The sequence below is a fragment of the Vulpes lagopus genome, chromosome 7 (assembly GCF_018345385.1).
Source record: "Vulpes lagopus strain Blue_001 chromosome 7, ASM1834538v1, whole genome shotgun sequence".
Lineage (NCBI taxonomy): Eukaryota > Metazoa > Chordata > Mammalia > Carnivora > Canidae > Vulpes > Vulpes lagopus.
The window spans coordinates 108,706,500-108,728,297 of record NC_054830.1 but is presented as its reverse complement, the minus strand read 5'-3'; the positions used below and the strand labels follow the sequence as shown (position 1 = coordinate 108,728,297).

The window sequence follows — 21,798 nt, the reverse complement described above, 5'->3', positions numbered from 1 at the left end:
GAGTGCGTCACCAGGCAGTACTTTCTGCCAGGAATCTCTCTAGGAAGGGAGGAAGGATGCAGTTTACTTGTTCCTCAGAGACCCTCTAGGCCCGACATGGAGAGCTCAGAAACTCACTTGAACCATGGAGGTAGCATAAGTGAGCAGAGGTACCTGGAAAATGTACCCTGTTCTGTTTTTCTTGACACCCATAGCTCTCCTAACCCATGTTTCCTTTTCCTCTTGATCGAAACGTACACAGAACATGTTTCACTTTCCCTATCACTCTGCTATTACAAAATGAGCAAGCTGCAGCACGTGTCAGCTCCAGTGCCAGGGAGATAGTAGGGAGTAGTGGGGACTGTTATAAGCCAAACCCACATTGTGTCCAAAGTGGGTGGCTACAACTTCATCCCAGGTCATGGTGGCCACATGGCTTAGATTGGAAATTGTCAGGCCAATTTCATTAAAAACAAAACCTGCTGCAAACACAGTATCATGAAGTCCAATGCGTTGACGTGGCCTGGGATAGTGTGGAGCTAGTGCTGGCTGCAAGCTTGCAGTCTGGGCCCTGAGTCAGGCCTGCTCTGCATGGTGACCGTGCTGAGATGGGCATTTCCAGGCAGCCTCGGGCCAGGCTTGTCAGATTGTCTATGGTTTGTAGCTTTACCCCAGAAATGCGTGACCACTTCTCGGTTGGAGACAATGGGCCGTGAGGGACTGTATCTGTATTCTGAACCCAGGTGCTGGAGGCCTCTGGCATCCACCTTTGGGACATGTGAAGGTAGCATGGAGGTCACATCGGGGTTAGAGGTCAGCTTACCTGAAGGCTTGCAATTAGAAAGCCAGTGGTCTCATCCTGATTATCTGTTAGTGGTGACCTTGTGTTGAAAATGTACACAAGGGAGGACATTAAATGTGGAGGGAGAAAATGCTCATCCCCCCAGATACAGTCACTGTTAATACATTAATGTGTTTCCTTTTCTCAATATATGGATTAAATATGTTAAGAGGTTATACTCATACAGTTTCATATCCTGCTTTTAACTCAATTTGACAACATTTTCCACATAATGAAAATGGCATTTAAAATTATTTACAATGGAGGACTAATATTTAAAATAGATGTGCAATATTCCATCACTGTGCTTATGTGGACACATGTATGGAGAGCGATGATACAGTGTGGCAAAAATTCAGTTCCTGGAGTGAGACCACCCACTTCCAGTCCTCCCTTCCCTAGAACCTGGGAGCTCTAGATATCTCCACTAATGTCACTGGACACAGCTATAGTGGCTACTTCATAACTGGGATGTAATGGGATGATGGATTGAACATGAAGAACTCAGCACCATGCCTGGCACACCAAACACCTGAAATAAATGTTAGGTGTACTATTAAACTTATGTCACCATCTTCCTGGTGATAGATGTTTATGATGTTGATGGTTCGTCCTCTTTTAAGCATGGTGATGTGGTCAGGAAATCTGTCCATATGGAGTTGCTTTCGTGTAGGGTTATTTCTCTAAATGTGTGGGCTCTTTGATTCATGAATGAGTCAAAAGGTCTGGCCATTCTTAAGAATCTTGGCACATATTATGAAATTGTTATACAGAAGGGTTTTACCAAATTCAGAAGTTGCTGAAGTTGAGAGGGAAGCTCCATTTGGCACTGACTGTGGTTGCATACTAAACAGCAGTTAGCCCTCATGAAAACTGTTGCAACTTCATGGAGGTTTTCTCCTGCTGCCCCTGCCACTTGGCAGGCAGGGAGAGGCTGGCCTGAGTTCAGCTGGCTGTGACCTGGACTGTAAGGCACCGGTGAAGAAACCCTCCCTCTGGAAGTCATCATTACCCTTTGTGTGGGCATGAGCCTCCCTAGGTGCCCTGCTGGGCCTGAACTGGATTTCAGGGCTGTGATTCCGGAGGCCAGAAGTCCCTCTGCTGCCAGGGCCAAGTCACATCCTGGAGGGAGGTCCAATGGCCAGTGACACTCATTTCTCTCCAGTCTGGGAGTTTTGAGGTCTATGTTTTCATTAAGAGTCTAATTAATGTGCAAATCACAAAAGCCTTAATGCCCTAGGAGGGCAGAGTTTGGGGACTGGAGGAGGACTCAGCATTAACTCTGTGCTGACCATCCTATAATTTAACCAGGCCCAGCTGGAGGTAGAAGGCTAAGCGTGACACTTCTTAGAACTCACTCTCTGGCTCCTTCTTCTGCCAGCATTTCCTGAGCTCTTTCTCTGAGCCAAGCAGAGTAGATAAATCAGAGGTAGCAGATACCCAGCCCCTGCCTTCAGGGAGCACACAGACTGGTGGGGAATCAGATGTGTAGAGCAGAATGAGAAGGGCCTGTGGAAGGCTCTGGAACCTCAGAGTGAACTATTTGGTTAGAGCAGACTACAATGTGGGGAGGAGATGGCACAGGGTGAGTTGTGAAGAGCTTGGATTTCTTAGCTGAGGGTAGGCTAAGATGTCATTCTGCAGGCTGTGAGGTATCCTGGATACCAGAAGACCTGAGCAGAGCTGTGTGGCAGGAAGGTGGATCCAGCCTTCAGGAAAGGTTGAAGGGATGGGGAAAGTAAAGTGGGTGGGTTGATTTGGGAGCTGATACCACAGACCAGAGAAGAGACAGAAGCAGGGAGCCCAGGGCCTTGGGCTTTGGGAATGGAGGGAAGTGGCAGATTGGAGGCATCTGTGATGGAGAATCAGTGGGCTAAGCAGGAGAGAGGGAAGTGTCTAAAATGACCCAGGACGTCACAGTTGGGTGACTGTGAGGGAGGAGCCACCCCCACCCACCCCAGGGAATGAAATGGCATGGGAAGTACGTGAGGCAGCCCTTGGTGGGGGGCAGCTGATCCATACATGCTTCCTGTCACTTGCTGCTGTTTTGGAGACTGGCAGGAGGGCAGGCTTGAGTGAGAGCATGCTGAGTTTGGCTGGCTTCGTGCGTGAGGTACAGCAGCTGAAAGGAAGAGTCAGGGCTCTGACAGAGAAGTGACAGCTGAGGCCATGAATTTGATGCAGATGCCAAGGTGAACTCCTAAAAAGAAGAGGCTGGAGATGAAGGGAAAGATTCAGTAGAAGAAATCAGGGAGGAGCCCCAGCAACACTGGTATCTATGTTCAGCAGTTACTGAGCCCATACCATGTGTGCTGTGCTAACACACACCTACAATTGAATCATCACAGCAACTGTGTAAAAGAGGTACCATCATTCTTTATCCTAACAGATAGGGACAATGAGGTTCAGGTTGTGTGCTGTGTCTGTGCTCCCTCAGGTGTGACATACTGCAGACAGGGTATGGCCCCGGGGCCATCCACCTCCACTGCCTCTGGAGACACAGTCCTGAGAAACTCCTATTACCAGAATAGGCCAAAAGGAATCAAGAGGGGAGACTTGCTGAATTTGGGTTGGGGGTGGGCGGATGCTAGGGACAGAGACCTAGGGGTGAGGAAGGAAAAAGCCTTTCATTTCCAGGTGGGAGAGGAGAACAAAACAGATAATTCAAAGAGAATTTTGAGGGCAAGAGGAAGGAGGTTGAGGGAGCCCTCATCATAAGGCCTGGCTCTACCATGTTTAAAATGACCCTAACAGAATGAATGGGGTGGAGCGTGGCCAGTACTTGAGGAGGAGAAGGTCCTAATTTCTGAGCATGCCTAGGTGAGATAAATAGGGCTGGAATGGTCATATCAGAGAGGGCTGCCTGAGGCGTGGACCTGGGTGGATGAGATCAAAACCACACACCAGAACACAAAGCCTATCTGAGTCCAAGGAGCTACAAGGTGACAAACTGGTGAAACCATTTCGCCGATTTTTCTGAATTTTCAGAAATATCTGGTGGGGAAGGTCTCCAACTGTGCCTTGCAGGCCCTGACTATGTCATTTCGTCTCTTTGGCCACACCATAAAGATGTGTGGCTCCCAAGAAAAACACTCTTCTCCAGGCAGGTTGGCCTTGGGGAGGAGCAGCCTTCTGATAACAGTAGAGTTTTCAAGACATTCCCATTGCAGGACAAGAATCACTGAAGCTAAGCTCCCTGAATGTTGCTCCATTTATTTCCTAAAGAAGAGAGCCTATGTGGGAGGACAGGAACCCTTGGAGCATGACAAGGGACTGAAGACAAGCCTGGACCATAAAGCCTGAGCCTTCTTCTCCAGTAGAGTGTGGGCTGCCAATAGGAAGTGAGGGCTGGAGCAACTGCAGCCCAAAAGTGAAGGGAGGAAATTTATGAAGAGGCCAGGCATTTAGCCACGTAGTCCAAGAGGAATTGTTGAATTCTGGATGGTTTGGCTGAATCATTTACAAACCATGGTCCCACATAGCTAGCAGAGATGAATGACAGTGCATACAATGCAACACACTGGTGTGAGGTTACGTGCTTGGGTAACACATCCATTTGGTTTTCAGATCAATTGATGAGATCAGGTATTGTTCTGATTTCAGGACTCCATGCTAGTAGTAGTGGTAGTTTTGGCCCTGCATGAGCATCCCCAGTCTCCCACAGTAGGTTTGGCTGCAGACCACAGCTGCCTGAGGTTGGCAGTTCTAGCACTTCCGGAATCTGGAGTCATATCAGGATAGGGGTAATAAAAACAGGAATGACAGTTTGCCTCAAGTAAAGTGCATTTGCCAACATTCTTGCTCAATTTTCACAAAAGCCAAAAGAGATGGGCAGGCTGTTTATTCTTCTCCTTTTGTAGGTGGTGGAGGAAACTGAGGGCCATTGTGGTTAAGTCTCTTGCACCGGGTCCTACAGTAAATAGCAATCGAGTAGCAAAGAAAATCCCAACTGCTTCTAATCCAGGGTTCTTTCGCTAAACCATCTGCCTATTCTCAGAGTCTTGATATCATAAGGAAACTACTGGACTCTTTGGAAAGAGGAACTGGGCAAGAGCATCCCAGTTGGTAATATTCTGAGGAAATGAACCGAGCTGTTTGACCAGCCTGCTTAAACCCAAATCACAGAAGTTCTACCTAGCCTGTCTGCTGGAGGATGTATATCCACATCACCACATGCTTCCATGGCATTTTGGAAGAGCATGGTAGCTGAGACCATGATGTAGGAGTTGCTTTTAGTATCTGCAGCCTGTGGCCACAAGTATCAGATAGGCCCAGGCTTGGGTGAATGCCAGGCATGGGAGGGAAACTTTGGGAGGGTCCTGAGAGCTGCCTAGTTAGATGTTCAAGTGTTTATTGAATGGATGTTGAGGCATATATGGGACAGGATGTCAGGCACAGGGTCCTAGTGCTCTGGGAAAAGCCACAGTGTGCTTTTCATGTCATCAGGAAACTCATTGCATGGGCTAAAACAACATGCTCAGAAGTAGCAGCATCCAGAACAGACCTTAAAATAGGGGGTGGAGCCTCTGGCATGGGCTAGTGTGTGTGTGGGGAGGGTGTCCCATCTTTTCCTAAGAATACTTTTTAAGTATATTAAATGGGGTCCAACCCATAGAATAGCACTGTTCATTAAGTGTCTGTGGATTAAGAAACCACATACAGTAAGAAGTTACTATGGATAATTATTATATTTAAGTAAATTTTTGTGTTTAAGTAGATTTTGTGTTTCCCCACAATAGCACCTACACATATGAGAAAGATGATCACACATGTATATGAGATATTTTAGGAGTCCTGTGAATCTATAATACTTACCAATTTGTGGGTCCCTTGAAATAAGTCCATGTTCCCAATTTCCATTTGAGAGTCCACTGGCCTAGAAGTATTTGAGCACAGAAAATGTGGTAACCCTGCACATCACTGACTGGGGACCAGCAGGACTTCATCTGTGGATGGCTTAGTTATTATAAATTTTCTGTAGAAAGTGACCTGTTGAGAAATAATGTAGTGTTTTTATCCCACCACTGACTGCACACAGAGAAGTCTTGTGGCTCTTTCCCTTCCTGGCTTCTGAGAGACAAATCTAGGTTGTGCATCTGGGCTGGCTCAGCCCCTCTAAAGTGGGAGAACTCCCAAGAGGTGGCTGCATGGGTACCTGTTAGGACTGGCCAAACCTGGAAACCCCTACTCCCTGCAGAAGCACCTGCCTTCAGAGGGGCCTCCTGGCCCAGGCAGGGGTCAGTAAGCAAGACACCTTGCACTGGTGCAGAGCAGTGAAGTCAGACATCCACACCATGTAGTCTAAGGAATGATGCTAGGGATGAGGTGAGGGAGCTTGGAGGAGAGGGAATTTTTAAACCTGTATAGGCTCTCTTCTGCTCCTAGATGAAGGTTAGGAGCTGGGTAAGGGCCAATTTCATGGACTTTTGGCATCTTGCCTGGATAGGGGGTTTGAATTGATCCTAAGTGAATTTGGCAAAACAAAACCACAGGCATCCTGAGCATTGCAGGTTTTTAATTCATACATATCATAGTAAAAGGTAATAGAGTCTTCATTTAAAGTACAGAAAAAAATGGTCTCAGTGGCAAAGCCTCATGATAAAAAATGATCAAAATTTGATTCATGATTTTATCCCCATTGTAGAACAAAAAATTCTAATTAGAGAAACTAAATATATTTTGTCCAGAAAAAATATGCCCTATGTGAATCCCTTCACATGCATGCATATGCCTCCAAGCCAAGCCCTGAAGGTTCAAGAACAACAGGCAAAAAGCTGGTGGTTCAGTGTGAGCAGAGTACTCACCCAGCACCTCACCCTCTTCCTCGTGCACAAACATGCTGATCCACGGATTTCACTTGTGACTATTTCCAAGAGCTGCTTGCCGGCAACCTCCCAAATCCATTTTTAAAGGTCAACAAAGTTTGTTTTAAACAGCTAGAGTTACCAAGAACTCTGAATCAGCGCTTTATTAAGAGGAGTGGCCAAGCCACGCCTTCCCAGGCCCTGTCTCCCAAACTCCGCCTCCTAAGCCATGCCTCCCCTCAGGCCACACTTCCCTGGGTCGGGTCTCCCAAGCCCTAAGCCCTCCTCTCGGGCCACGCCCTCTAACCAGTGCCACCCCCGGGCCACGCCTCCCCAAGCCACGCCTCTCCAAGCCCAGCCTCAAACTCTCTTGGAACAACTGATAGAGTTGCTGTTTTCTGCATTGTGGTCCCGTATGAATCGTCCGTGTCACTATTGCTACTACAGATAGGCCCATAACAACTATCGGCTAGTTGAAAGATTTGCTTCTTGTTGAGTAACACGTCATTGATGTCACAGAGCTCTTAGACCTTGAAAAGCAAGCAGGAGAGAGTAGGTAGGCTTTGAATCTTCACTGGGTCTTAGTGGGCTGTGACCAAAACAGGTTGTTTCAAGCATAAGATGTCATTTTCTCAGTAGGGTGTGGTGCCGCAGGTGCCTGCAGTTGTCAAAACTCATCAACTGTACACCTATGAGCTACACCTTTTATTGAATGTAAATTATATCTAAATTAAAAAGGAAACTAATAAAAACAAAAATAGAAGGCCAGAGAAGGAGAAAACCAGTGGCTCCTAAGAGTCATTAGTCCTCTAATGGGAGGAGAGGAAATCCAGCCAAGAATGCATCATCTCAATGTGATAACAAGAAAACAGCAAACAAATCCCAAATGAGGAAGTTTCTATTCATAAGAAGGGAGGCAACATACTAAAAACATGTCAGTATCATTAAAAACAAAGAAAAGCTGTAGAAATGCTCCAGATTAAAGAAAGCTAGGGGCACCTGGCTAGCTCAGTCGGTGGAGTGTGCACCTCTTGATCTTGGGGGGTCCTTAGTTTGAACCCCATGTTGGGTGTAGAGCTTACTAAGAATAAAATTAAAGGTTAAGAATCATAACTAAATTCACTGCCTGATTAGACTAAAATCCTACACTAGGGAAGGGAGGGATGCCATGCAGGGTCAGTATGAGATCAAGCGATGATTTGAGTATAGACAGTACATTAGGTAAAGGTATTGTCAATATAGATTATGAAACTGATAACTACTGTTGCATGTAAGGCAGTATCCCTATTCTTAGGAAACACATATTGTAGCATTTAGGGGTAAAGGGCCATTTAGTATCTAACCCTGAAATGGTTCAGAGAAAGTATCATGTATGTATGTGTGATAAAAATATGCATATGTATACAGAAAATTTTCCTTATTGTTTACCTTGAGAAAAGGGATAAAAAAAAAAAGTACAAGTTTGGGTCTTGTTGACATGGTTGGTTCAAAGTTTGTCAGATGTTTTTCCAACTTTGGCACCTCCAAACAAGGAAGATTTTTATCAGACACGCTTCTTCTATCAGTAACTCCTGAAAAGTCACATCATATCCTTAGCTGATGCATACAACCCTTGATTCCAGGTCAGGTGATGAACACAGCCCAGGCAAAGTTTATGGATTGGGGCAGGGGCATCTGTTCAGTAAGAAGGGAGGGGCAAGAGAAAGAGTGTACACAAGCCATAAAACAAATGAGGTAAAATGAGGTAAAATGTCAATAGGTGAATCTGGGTAAAGAATATATAAGAGTGTTCTTTGTATGATTGTTCTTTTGCCCTTTTTTGCAAATTTGAGATTATATCCAAATAAGCGCACATGTGTGTGCATGCTTTAACACTGGGGATGAAGGAGCTAGAAGGAGTTCTAGAGGCTTTGCAGCATTGAGTTGTGTCCAGAAGGCACTGGCTACCAGTTCAGATTCATATCCATATTCCAGGTTATGGCAGTCCCCATGACAATTACATTGGTTTAATAGCCATAAATAGATAATTCTCAGGCAATAAAAACAAGATTGCTCATGTTACAAACCTGGGGCAACATGAGAGTGTTTCCTTATTGCTTATCCTGAGAAGAAAAGGGGGGAAAAAGTACAGGTTTTTTTGTTGACAAGGCATGTTGGAGGTTGGGCAAGTATTTTTTTTCAACATCTATACCTCTACACAAGCAAAATATTATCAGGACACCCTCCTTCAATCAGTAACTTCTGAGAGCCACATCATACCTATAATTGATTCAGGGAAACCTTGACTCCTGGGTCAGGTCACAGTTGCTTGGATATGAGCATGACCCAGGTAAAGTTTATATGGTAGGACAACTGTATCTATTCGATCTCATCCCAGAATTTCCCAGGATGATCCAGGCAGCATCCTGTGGATTTGAGAAAGGAAGGGGTGTGCAGTGGTCTCTCAGTAGGCTTTCAAAGACCACAGTGTCTGATCCTGCTCTAAACTCAGAGGGTGCTTTTCCCCCAGGAGTGGCCACCACTCTTGCTCCCTTCCTGGGGGGTCTGCTGTGGAAACGAATGGGACTTAGTCTCCTGCCCACACTGTAGTTGGTTGAACGCACATTGCAGTGATTAGTCTCTTCCCTACACACAAAAAGAAAATATAGGACTCATTTGTTCAAACACACTTCCCAGGCAAATAAAAAGCTCTCCCTTTATCTTACCTCCTTCTGGAATGAGTGAAAGGACAGGTTGCTGTTGACTTCAAATCTTCAGTTTGGACTACAGAATCATGAAGCTGAAGATTTTCTCCTCACCTTTCATCTGATAAAGATGGAACTGTTTGGGGAACTTGGAAATTCAACTGTTCAATAGTGAAAGTTACTGCCTCTTTGTCAGCATGTTCAAAACTAAATTGAGATGCCACATACAGGGAACTAAACCCAGGCAGCAAATAGGTGTGTGTCACAGGCAAGCTTCATTCTGTTTCTTTTCTGTTCGTTCCGTGTTAGTTCTTCAGGAACAGAATGTTGAGAATAAGAGTCTACTTTATCTGCTCTAGGACCAGGAGGCCTCTCTGGCCATGAGTCAGCTGAGCTAAAGAGTCCATAGATGAGGAGATGAGCGTCAGAGAAGGAGCCAGGGGAGCCAGGTGGAAGGATTAAAAAGAAGAGACAGAGCCACTGCATGCTGGCTACACACACACCTAGAAGAAGCTACAGGACGTCATATTCCATGATCTGCCAGCAGAGACCCTGGAGGTAGACAGGGAGACAGCAGCCCCATGCCCCCGGACTTGGGCCAGTGGCATCAGGGCTGTCCTACAGCTGCTTCAGGGTGCGGCCTGGTCAAGGCTGGAGTGACAACATGTCTGGCCCTCCAGCCCATGTACCATGTATCCCTCAGCAGCATGGCACCAACACCCCAGTACATCCCTGCCAGGCCCTCGGTCCACACGATGGTTGCGATGCAATGCACAGGCCCCTGGTAGACAGGCTGCTTCCAATTCATGCCAATTACCTCCATCTCAGTAATAATCTGTTGATAACTTATTCTATCCCAACAGTGTTCCTAGTACCCTGCTGAATACTTTATAGGTATTACCTTATGTATACTCACCTGTTCTCTTCTTTTCCCTTTAAAATTTTTTTCAGCTTTATTAAGATATAACTGACATGTAACATTGTGTAAGTTCAAGGTATACAACTCAATTATTTAATATGCAAGTGTATTATGAAGTGGTTACCAAGGTAAGGTTAGTTAACACATTCATCATATCCTACAGTTACTATTCATGTGTGTGTGTGTGTGTGTGTGTGTGTGTGTGTGTGTGTGTGTATGTGTAGAACTTTTAAGATCTACTTTCTTAGCGACTTTGTATACAATAAATAGTGGCCTGTTCTCTTTTTTAAAGATAGGCAACTAAGGGCCAAAAAAAGGTGGCCTACCAAGGTTGAAAAGTTTTTAAGTAGTGGGTTTAGAATTTGGAACCAGAGCAATCTGGGTCCAGATCTCATATGCTTTTTTACCACACTGTGCACAAGTACACACAAGCCTCCCTCACGCACACACACCCACACCCACCCCATACACAGTATATTGGATTTTGCAACCTCTGCTTCAGGAAAGAGCTTGGTACAGCTTGTTCATATTGATCCTGGGCATTCTGCAGTCACTGCTGCTTACAAACACATAGTGATGGTTGACCAGAAACCATCCAGGCAACTGGTGCCTTATCACTCAGCAGGTATTATCTCCAGTCTGGCTGCATACAAGCTGCATACCTCGGGCTTTCTGTTGGGACTTCAGAATCTTGGTTTGACCTGCTAAGGTCATAAGTGTTAGTAAAAACTTTGGGAAAAACAGGCCGCACAAGTGGAAATTGTCAATGGGCTGGGCTGGCTCCAGGGCTGGAGATTGGTCAGTCATTTGCCTCCTGGGTCACTTGCCATCTTCTCCTCCCTGTCTTTGCAGCCAACCTTGCTTTGAAACCCCAGGCAGTGGCTCTTGGGAATCAGCCCGTCTACCAGGGGCCTGTGCATTGCATCGCAACCATCGTGCGGACCGAGGGCCTGGCAGGGATGTACCGGGGTGTTGGTGCCATGCTGCTGAGGGATGTCCCAGGCTACTGCCTCTACTTCATTCCCTATGTGTTCCTGAATGACTGGATCACACCTGAGGCCTGCACAGGCCCCAACCCCTGTGCTGTGTGGCTGGCCGGTGGCATGGCAGGTAAGGGCAACCATACTGATCCCCGTCCCCATGCTGACCCCTGTAGTGAGATGGCTGGGGAACCTATCATGCCATTCTCAGCCCAGGGAACTGCACAATTAATCTAGTTACTCATCCAACAGTTCTTTGTTCAGCACCCTCTATGTGCCAGACCTAGCCAGACAGAGAAAAGGCTGGGGATGGGAAATGGTCTCCCTCTTTTTGCCTCTCCTTCCCTCTGGACCTGTGGGAATGGCAGGTCCCTATGCCAGATTGTTGAACTTTCAGTTAGAAGATGTATTCTGACCATTTATTCTGTGTCAGGTATTGCTGAGCTTTGAAAAGGAAATCTGTTATTGGGGTTCACCTGTTTTGAATGTTGACACAGCAAACCTTTCTAATATGAGAATTTCATTAACTCCATAAGGGAGGAATCAGTCTCCCCATTTTTCAGATGAGAAAGCCAAGGCTCAGAGACATTAAGTGATCAACCTTAGGACACACAGCTAGTGAAGACAGTATAGCAGGGACTTAGCAGTCAGCAAGATCCCAGTTCAAATCCACACTTACTCACTGGGTGACCATGAGTTGGTTACTTAGCCTTACTACTCAGAAATCACACAACACCTCCACTTCATCTAGGGTCAAAATCAGTGTTCTTGCAGTGATTTTCAGTCACCTTCTGATCCAGCTGCCTATCAGCCTTCTGCATTCCTTCTCTACTCCTACACTTTGGCTCGCTCTGCTCCAGCCACACCAGTCTCCTTGCTGCAACCTGACCATGCCTGGCTTCTCCCCACCACGAGGTCTTTGAACTTGCTATTCCTACTCCTGGATTTAGCAATATGTAGGTCATCAGAGACCATAACAAGACCCATTTTGGTTAAGAGAAGAGTGTGGACACCCAATTGAAATGGGATCTAGAGATAATGGGATTAAAGAAATCAGACAGTCCAAGTATACATGACACTTCTGAGGGGTTTGGCTGTGCTGTGTTGGGGAAGAGAGGTGTGCAGCTATAGCCAGGGCAGGGTAAGGAAGACAAGAGAGGGTTGCTTTTCAAGAAGGCTGATAACATGGCACGTGTGATGCTGATGGGGAAAATCTTCTGGAGAGAAGAAAATTGTCATTCTCTCCCCCCACTTCCTCCTCCCCTCCTCCTCCTCTCCTCCTCCTCCTCACCTGTGCTCTAGGCTCAGCAAACACATAATGAAGCTTATGTCTTAGCCACCAAACACCTGTGTCTGCCCTGCCCTCTGCCCCTGTGTGTCTGAGGCCTGTGCAAGCTCCCTGTATGTGCTCAGTAAGAGATGACAGACAAGGCCCCATCCATTCTCACTTCTGGTGAAAGCAGGTATGAGTGGCCTGGTAGGCAGACCTCATTTTGTAATAGCCTTGCCCATGGGCTGAAGAACAGGGGAGTATGCCACGGCAGTCCCTGGACAGACTCCAGGGGAAGCAGCTCCATTATCCTGGCAGGAGGCAAGAGGGTGAGATAGGCTTCCCAGAGGACCATGGGCAGGAAGCCGAGGGGCTGGAGGCTAGGATGGGCAGAGGGTCCAAGGCAGGCTAAGGTCTCTCTTGGGAGTCCCTGGGCAGCAATTATTAAACCTTGTAAACCAGATGCCTTGGACTTTGGCATCCGTGTGTTTTTCTCTTCCTGTCTAGAATGTGCCAGTTTCAGTGTTTATACAGTAACCTGGCACTGTTTTCCTAGAGTCCCTTAAAGTCACAAAAATGCTCAAACTAGGGCACCTGAGTTTCTCCAATGAGGATGACCCAGTGTTATATTGTCCCAAGGCATCTATTTCAGATATCTGGAAAAGTTACAAGATTTGTAAAGACCTGCCCCTACTCTTTTAGTCCTTATCCTGGCCCTTTGTTGGCAAGCAGCCTACCTGCAAGTGTTTGCCTTAGCTTCTCTGTATTCAGAGTAGGTTCTGTCTCTGGGGGAACTGCAAGCTTTCCACCTCAGGCTTCACTCTGTGTTCTCACCTGTGGTGCCTCAGAAAGGCACTGCAAAGTATTGGTGGGACATGTTCCTGTTTCTTCAACAAAAGCTGCTAATAAAGGCATCTACTTAATAAAGGACCGGCTGTGGTTCTGGCACTGTGCTGAATGCTTTTACGTGCATCCATTTATTTGTCCTAACAGTAACCTCATGAAGATAGGTACTATTACCCCATTTTACAGATGGCAAACCCAAGGCCTAGAGGAGGAGACTTCTGTAAAGCCCAGAGCAAGTGGTGAGGGAAGTTCAGGGATGGCCTTCACAGGTCTTGACTGAGCTCTTGCCACTTCCTCAGCAGCTTGTTAACCTGTCAATGGTAGAAATAGGCAGGGAACCATGTCCCCTCCAGACCTCAACCAGCCAGTCCCTGATACCTGATTGTCTCTTTACAGGTGCAATTTCTTGGGGGACAGCAACTCCTATGGATGTTGTGAAAAGTCGACTCCAAGCTGACGGCGTTTATTTAAACAAATACAAAGGTGTCCTGGATTGTATCTCCCAGAGTTACCAGAAGGAAGGTCTTAAAGTAAGCCCCTCAGCAGTCATGCGGGTTCAGTGTCAGTCCCTGGAAGGTGGGCTGGCCAGTCATTTGGGGGGATATGAGATTACAGAGGGGGAAGTCAAGAAACCAAAGTACCAGCGGTCACCATATACAGCACTACTTAGATCCTTGTCTCATCTGATCCATGCCCCAGGCTGGTGGAAGAGATAGGCTCAGAGAGGATGGGTAACCTCCCTGAGGTCACACAGCCATGCATGGCAGTCATATCAACATTCAGTACCTCAGTCTATCTTCTACTGTCTGACTCCACTTGAGTTCACACCCCATCATCTCTGGTCTTGTATGAGGCATCCTCCAGCCTGGCCTTGTTTCCCTTCTCTTTCCTCCTCCCTGCATCCAAAGGGCTCGTCAAAATCCAAGCCCCTTCCTATCTCTAAACTGTCCTAGGATGACAACCAAATTCCAAGTTTGGCATCCGAGATTATAAAGAAATTCATCCCTGTCTATGTTGCCTCCTGTGATACCCCTGATACCCTCCAGAGAAACAGTCATGCATGCTCTGCCTCCAGTTGGCCACTAGTTTTCTTGGCTTTCTCCTTTGAGTCAGCAGACTTGAGTTAAAGCCAGCCTGGTTACTCATGAGCTGGGGGAAATCCAAGCAAGTTATTTCACCTCTGGGCTTCAGTCTCTCCAAGGATAATCATCCCTACCATGAACAACAGGGATATTTGTTAGTGAAATTAAATTAGCCATATAAAAAGTGCTTGGTTTCATGCATAACACAGTATATTTAAAATAGAGCCAGTTGTCATTGGCTTTAGTATTAGTATTAGTAGTTTTACTAGTGTTAACGTTACCACTGAACACTGGACCTTTCCTCACATGGCTGCCTCATCCCCAGCCCTCCAATCTTTGCTAATTACCCACACCAGTGCATCCAGACTAATTTTCTTTCTTTTTTGCCTCAATGGAATGCTGGGACTTCTCTGGAAACCTGGACTTCCACAAAGGTTCTCTTGTCTGTACGTGACTGGCCAATCCTTGTTCACCAGGCAATCCCAGACTGCAGCTGAGAGGCACCAGAGCCTGTTCATAGGCTGCTGCAGCTTCCACTGACAGTACTGAGGTCTTTTGGCCTAGTACCTGATACACAGGCAGGCAGGACTCTTGAGTCCCTGGCAGATGGTGCTGGATCCCACAACTCCCACAGAGGTACCTGTGTTGTGGATGGATGCCCAACTCTTGTTGTTGAGGTGAAGACAAGATAGGGACATTTGTACTGCCATGATGCTGTTGTCATGTATTGCTGTGTCATGTATACATGTCATGTATACTCTTCATGTATTTTCTTTTTTTGAGATCTTTATTTCTTCATACAGATTCAAGTTACTTTCTAGTGCCATTTCATTTCACCCTCCAGGACTCCTTTGAACATTCCTTGCAGGGTAAGTCTAGTGGTAATGAACTCCCTCAGCTTTCATTTATCTGGGAATGTCTTGATTTCTCGATCACTCTTGAAGGATAGTTTTCCTGGATACAGGATTCTTGATTGACTTTTTTTTCTTCTTTTAGTACTTTGAATATGTTGGCCTATTACCTTCTGGTCTCTAAAGTTTCTGATAAGTAATCTATTGTTAAACTTACTGAGGATTCTTTGTAGTGTGTTCTTTCTGTCTTGCTACTTTCACAAGTTTGATTATAATATGTTTTGATGGGGTCTCTTTGAGTTTATTTTAGTTGGAGTTCATTAAGTTTTGTTGATGTTTATAGTCATGTCTTTCACCAAATTTAGGAAGTTATTAGCCATTATTTCTCCGCTGCTATCTCTCTTCTCCTTCTGGGACTCCCACAATGCATATATTAATTTACTTAATATTTTTCCACAGATCTCTAGGCTCTTTTCAATCTTTTTTCTTTCTTTTCCTTAAACACAGTGGTTTCCATTGTCTTATTTTTAAGTTTGCTGATTCTTTTTTCTACCTGCTCAAATATACCTTTGAATCTTTGTGGTAAAATTTTCATTCCAGATGTTGTGATTTTCAGCTGCAGAATTTTTATTTGGTTTCTTTTTGGGTTTTCTACTTCATAGTGATGTTTTCATTTTGTTCATGTATCATTTTCTTGACTTTCTCCATATCTTCCTTTAGTTCTTCAAGCATCATTCAGACAATTCTAGAGTCTTTGTTAGGTAGATCTGCTACCAGGTCTTTTTCAGGTACAGTTTCTCTTGATTTATTTTTTCTTTGAATGGACATACTTTCTTGTTTCTTTTTATGCCTGGTTATGTTTTTATTAAAAACTAGACTTTTGAATTTAATTATGTAACTCTGGAAATCAGATTTCTCTCTTCCTGTCCCAGTGTCTACTGTCTTTTATTATTGTTTTTATTTACTGTTTCACTTTTTTTATTGTTTTAGCCTGTCTGTCTGCTGAAGACCAGCTGGAACTGTAAGCTTAAGGTCTTTTCAGTTCCTCTCTGAGCCTTTCTCTGGGCATGCATAGTTACTTTCCAATTTTCCCCATACATGCAGTAGCTTTTGAATGTCCTAGTCTTTAACATCTAGCCCCCAAAAGGGGAAAAAAAGAGAAATGAAGGGGGAATGGGGCACCAGCCACAGGAGGAAGGACTTGCATCAGTGAGAGGAGAGGAAACAGCAGTGGCCATCTTCCTCTTTGTACCTCTGTGATCAGAAATCACAATCACTGATCAAAAAGAAGATGTCCAATATTTGGAAGACAGGGTCCTTATTGCCCACTCTGGTTTCCAGAAGCTGTGTGTGCAGGTTGCTCCCAGCACGTGTGTACAGCTGTCTGCCACAGGCCTGGGGGTAGAGGATGGGCAGCTCTTCCCTTGCTAAGAGCTAAAATGGACTGAAATTAACCAGATTTACTGTCCAAACCTTCTCCTGGAAGTTGTAAGCATTCAATAAACCCCTGATTTCCAAAATAGTTACATCAGACAGTTTCTGCCAATGCAACTCTTATCTAGGTAAGGAAGCAGATTGCTGGCATTTCCTGTTCTGCCACCTTCCTAGAATCCTCACCTCACTTATCTTTTGTATTATTTTAGCAGAAGCACAGTTTGTGATTCAACCAACAAGTACAGAGGGACACATCAGAGAGATTCAAACAGGGTACTGTTTTATTTGAGATGTTTTTGTCTACTATTAATTAAAATACTAATGTATCATATTATTCAAATTAATGTTTCAAAATATTGTATCCCAATCCATAAAGTCTATAGAGGATAAGTACATTGCTGCTATTATTTCATCCAAAAATTACTGTGCTCTGTTAAAAACAAAGTCCTAGAAGGCAGCTGAGGTCAGATGATTGATTTCTTAATCTCAGTAGCATTGATCCATAATTTATATTCAGAGACAGGTTTTATTTATTTATTTATTTTAAACTATTTTATTTATTTATTCATGAGAGAGAGAGAGAGAAAGAGAGAGAGAGAGGTAGAGACACAGGCAGAGGGAGAAGTAGGCTCCATGCAGGGAGCCCGATGTGGGACTTGATCCCCAGACCCAGGATCATGCCCTGAGCAGAAGGCAGATGCTTAACTACTGAACCACCCAGGCATCCCAGAGACAGGTTTTAAATAGAGGTAGCAGTATTCAACTTGATTAGCCCCTCATTAACTGAAAATCATTTTTTAAAATTTTTATTAGTTGGTTTTGAAAATAGATAATATATGAACATAGAAAGTTTCAAAAGGTGTTAGAAGATACACTGTCTAATTGTCCCTCCTTGGTCTTCAGTCTTCTCTCAAAAGCAGTCACTGTTAGGAGTTTCTTAATATTCCAAAAATATTCACAGCCTATGCAAGCATGTATGTCAGTAGGTAGATTTAGGTATGTTTGTATATGTGTTTGCATGTAAACATAAGTAGTAACATGAAGAAAACATCCCATATAGCCCTGGACAGATGGCTTGTCTCATAGTCCTTCCCAGCAGCAGGAGAAGTAGTTTATTCTTGGGGACTAATGGATGGCTCCAGTCACAGCTGGCTGTGGTGCTGGCTCGATGGAGCATCCATTCCTGCTATTTTTACTGTGGCTTACTGAAGTAGGGTAAGCCAACCTGTCCCCACTTCACTATGGAAGAACTCAGTGAGAATAAAGAATTGCGAAGAAGTAGAATAATGGTAATAGTACCCAAGTTTGACAGATCTTTGTAACTCACTTAATGATTACTTAATGAAAGCAGCCTTTTTAAAAAAAAATCTTATTTATTTGAGAGAGGGAGAGAGAGAGAGAGAGAGAGAGAGAGAGAGAGAGAGAGAGAGAGAACAAAAGCAGTGGGAAGGAGCAGAAGGAGAAACAGACTCCCTGCTGAGCAGGAAGCCTGATTCAGGGCTTGATCCCCAGACTCCAGGATCATGACCTGAGCAGATGCTTAACTGACTGAGCCGCCCAGGCATCCATGCAGCCTTTTTGATAAAAGGAATTAGAAGTCTAGGACTTTGGGGGCATTTCCAAGTCAAAAAAGAAGTTCCTTCTCTGCCTGCTGTGAGTCCATTCTCTGCCTGCTGTGACATTTGTCATGGGTCACTTGGGCCATCTTGCAACTTAAAGAGTTACCATCTGAGATCAGGAGGCTGGAGGAGCAACTTGGTATCCTTTAGGTGCACAGAGGTGGATGTTGTGAGGCAGTTTGTGACAGTGGATCGAGATTGGACGATTCTAAGGGGAGGTGGAAAGGAACATTTGTAGGAAGAGCAGTTTCCTGAGACAGCAAGGTTGGTTGCCTTTTGGTTCTGCCATCTAGGGACTGGAGCCCTCCCTCCCCTCTAGGAATCCCCCACTACCACTAGGATTCTTTCAGCTCAGAGACGGTTCCCTTTTCACAAAAGGCAAAAGGCATTTGTTCTTTCCATCCATCCATTCATCCATCTACTGATTCATTTAGTAAGATTTATAAAGGGCCCTCTGGGCCAAGAAAAGCATTAGATGCTGGGGGTTCAGAGGTGTAGATGCTGGGGGTTCAGAAGTGTAGATGCTGGAGGTTCCAAGGTAAACTACACACAGCCCTGCTGTCACTACCCTGACTGAGATTATTAATGGGTACACAGACAAATGAAGGGTGCTTAGAGACAGTGTGAGAAGTGCTAAGATGGCAGAGCCATTGAGTGCACAGAAGACAACGGGCCACAGTCCAGCTTGAGGTGACCATGGGAAGACTGCTCGAGGGTACAGCCAGGCCTGGGGAACATCCTGGCAGACAGAGCAGAAGAGAACCAGTGGTAGGAGAAAGCAGGCTCCTTGGAGGAGTGACAAGCTGTTAACCTGCCCAGAATGTCAGGTGTAAGAGGCTGCCCAGAGAAAGTGCAGGGCCTGAGTATAAGAATCTTGGCAGGCCAGGGAAGTGTGTAGACTTCCATGGGCAGTGGAGAGCCATTGAGGCTTCAGGAGGAGAGATTAGGTCTGGTGATTTTGTGTTCTGAAAGCTCAGGGTAAAATCCAGCAGGTCTGCACTTTGCCATCTTCAGGCTTCACAGCAGAGCAGGCCATGGCTGCTGGAGGGAGTTCATGTCTGTATGTCTGAAGTGTTTCATGGTTCCTGCAGGGCCCAGCGCTGTGGGGGAGGAGGTCCACACTCCAAGCTGGGCCCTGCTGGCTCAGCCTCAGAGCAGAGCCAGGCCCAGACTCACAGGGGAGTGTCCATGGGCACCCAGCATAGAATTTTCCTTTCAGAGCTGGAGCCACTTCCCTGCTGTTATTCAGTCACTCTGGGTGAGCCTGGGCAATTCCAGAAAGGTTAGACATGAGAGAGTAGCCCTGATGTTCCAAGTGTCCTGTGTGCCGCATCTCTGAATCACTCCAGGGCTTGCTGAGCCACTTGCTCACCTCTGGGGATCTTTGACCATCAGTTCCATTCCCGGGGAGAGTCAAGGCTTCCCCCAAATCCACAGAGGCCATTCTCTCCCCTTCGCAACCAAGCTACATCTTGCAGACTGCCATCTTGCAGAAGTGCCAAGGTACAGGTGCCTCTCCCAAAAGAAGACATCCTGACAAATGAAGGGTGCTTAGAGACAGTGTGAGAAGTGCTACACGACAGTGGCCTGTACCTACCCTGACACCACAGTGCCCGACAACCGAGAAAACTGAGGAAATGTAGAAGGGCTGGATTTCTACTTCCTTAAAAGTACCAGTTCTCTTTATTACACTTAGTAAATATACAGGAGTCAGATAAATGGGTTTATATCCATTCCTGACAGTTCTTGGGTCATTTGTGCTTGGGTAGAGTTTCCTTCAGTTTCTGGGAAGTTGTCTCTTCCCAGAAAAGACATTTAGGACAAGTCCTCCTCATCTCCCCATGTCACCCCTCATCAAAGTCCTTATCTGTTCTCATCACATTCTAGATTGTATTGTAGTTATTCCCAAATGGGACTTATCTCCCCCTAGTGGGTTTTAAACAGCAAGGACTGGAACCACATTACATTGATTGATTTCTATGCAGTGCTGGGCAGCAAGATCCAGAGGAAGTGAAGCATCTTATCATAGGCCCTAGGGATGCAAGGGATAGAAGACAAATACAGGGTTCTTGTACGAATGGCTGAGTTAAGCAGTTCATCAATACAAGACACTACTACTGAGCACACATGCTGATGACCTAAGGTTGAGTCCCATTCTGTGTAAATACGGTTACTGATAATAACGAGGGTGATGGGATAGCCGGCAGTTCATGAGTGCTGGCTGCATGGCGAGCACGGTGCAAGAGCTTTTGAAGGCATCATCTCGTTTATTCAACAGCCTGTCAGGTCAGTAGTATTGTTACCCCCATTTCATAGTTGGTAAGTTGAGTTCTAGAGACTTTGCCACTTCCCAAGTAACACAGCAATTCAATGGCAAAGCTGTGTCTCAACGTCCTGTCTACCATCATAAAAGTATGGCCTGCGTTCTTTCCCACTCTGCCACTTGGGGGACATCCTGAGAAGCACCTGTCAAAATGGTTGGTCATGTCTGGCTGCTCTGTCTGCCATTGCGAAGTGAGTGGAGTGGAGAGCTCGGACTTTCAGGTTTCAGAGGATTTTGTGCATGTGTGTGTGTGTGTGTGTGTGTGTGTGTGTGTACATGTGTGTGTTAAGTATACACATAAGAAAGAGTAGCAGTTAAGAAAGTGTATATGGGTGTTCACAATCAACAGTTTGCCCACAGTATTTAGTGTTTATGTACCAGGCCTGGGAGGAAAAGCCCAAGCACAGGTGGTGTGTGTTGTGGCAGGGGCGTGGCAGGGGCATGACTCGGACATCCTGGGTGGTTTGGGCTTGCAAGGGTCCTTTGGGCTCTGTGGAGTCCAGGCTAGGACAAGTGGGCAACATCGCCAGCCCTTTCTCTGCACCTCACTGGGTGGCTCTGTAGAGGGTCTGGGTCAGTCCTCTGAGATAACGCTGCCTCCTGCCAAAGGTATTTTTCAGAGGCATCACGGTGAACGCTGTGCGTGGCTTCCCCATGAGCGGTGCCATGTTCCTTGGGTATGAGCTCTCACTGCAGGCAATCCGCGGGGACCACACGGTGACCAACCCCTGAGCACCAGGTCAGTGTGCTTCCTTCCTAGCCAGCTGTACCTCGTGGAGCTTGGCACTCTTCTTTGCAATGAATTCATTGTGACTTTCTGAAACGTCCCTGTCATTCATTTCCTATCTAATCTGTGTTATGGGGCTTCAGTGGCCACCCTTCTTATTGCCAGAAAGCCCTTCTGAAGTCCCCACATGTGACTAGAGGTGAGCTAGGTGCGTAGTAACTGAGATCGACACAGAATTTACCTGTTTGTAGTGAGCTCACTGATCTGTTTTCCCACCCAGCAGGTTCAAAAGCCCTTGGAAAGGAGTAGAGGTGTATTTCACTCTACTGTACAAATTCAATGGCCCAGGCCCAGAAGTGAGGACTTAAACCAGACCACCCACCCTCTGTTACAGGGCACCATCTCCCCACCTCCCTACTGAACTCAGAGCATGAGTCCG

General features: G+C 45.8%; 1 protein-coding gene across 7 annotated transcripts in view; it reads left to right on the top strand.

Moving 5' to 3' along the window:
* The window catches only part of SLC25A48 (solute carrier family 25 member 48), a 45,936-nt gene that overhangs the window by 16,261 nt on the left and 7,877 nt on the right, over positions 1-21,798 (top strand). For 5 of the 7 annotated variants that reach the window (XM_041763003.1, XM_041763000.1, XM_041763006.1 and 2 more), the window contains 3 exons: positions 11,080-11,337; positions 13,720-13,853; positions 21,242-21,371. In XM_041763003.1, the coding sequence (XP_041618937.1) occupies positions 11,080-11,337; positions 13,720-13,853; positions 21,242-21,364 (515 nt within the window). In that variant the 3' untranslated portion in view covers positions 21,365-21,371. The remainder of the gene's footprint in view (positions 1-11,079; positions 11,338-13,719; positions 13,854-21,241; positions 21,372-21,798) is intronic. The other 2 variants (XM_041763005.1, XM_041763004.1) reach the window with 1 other exon arrangement.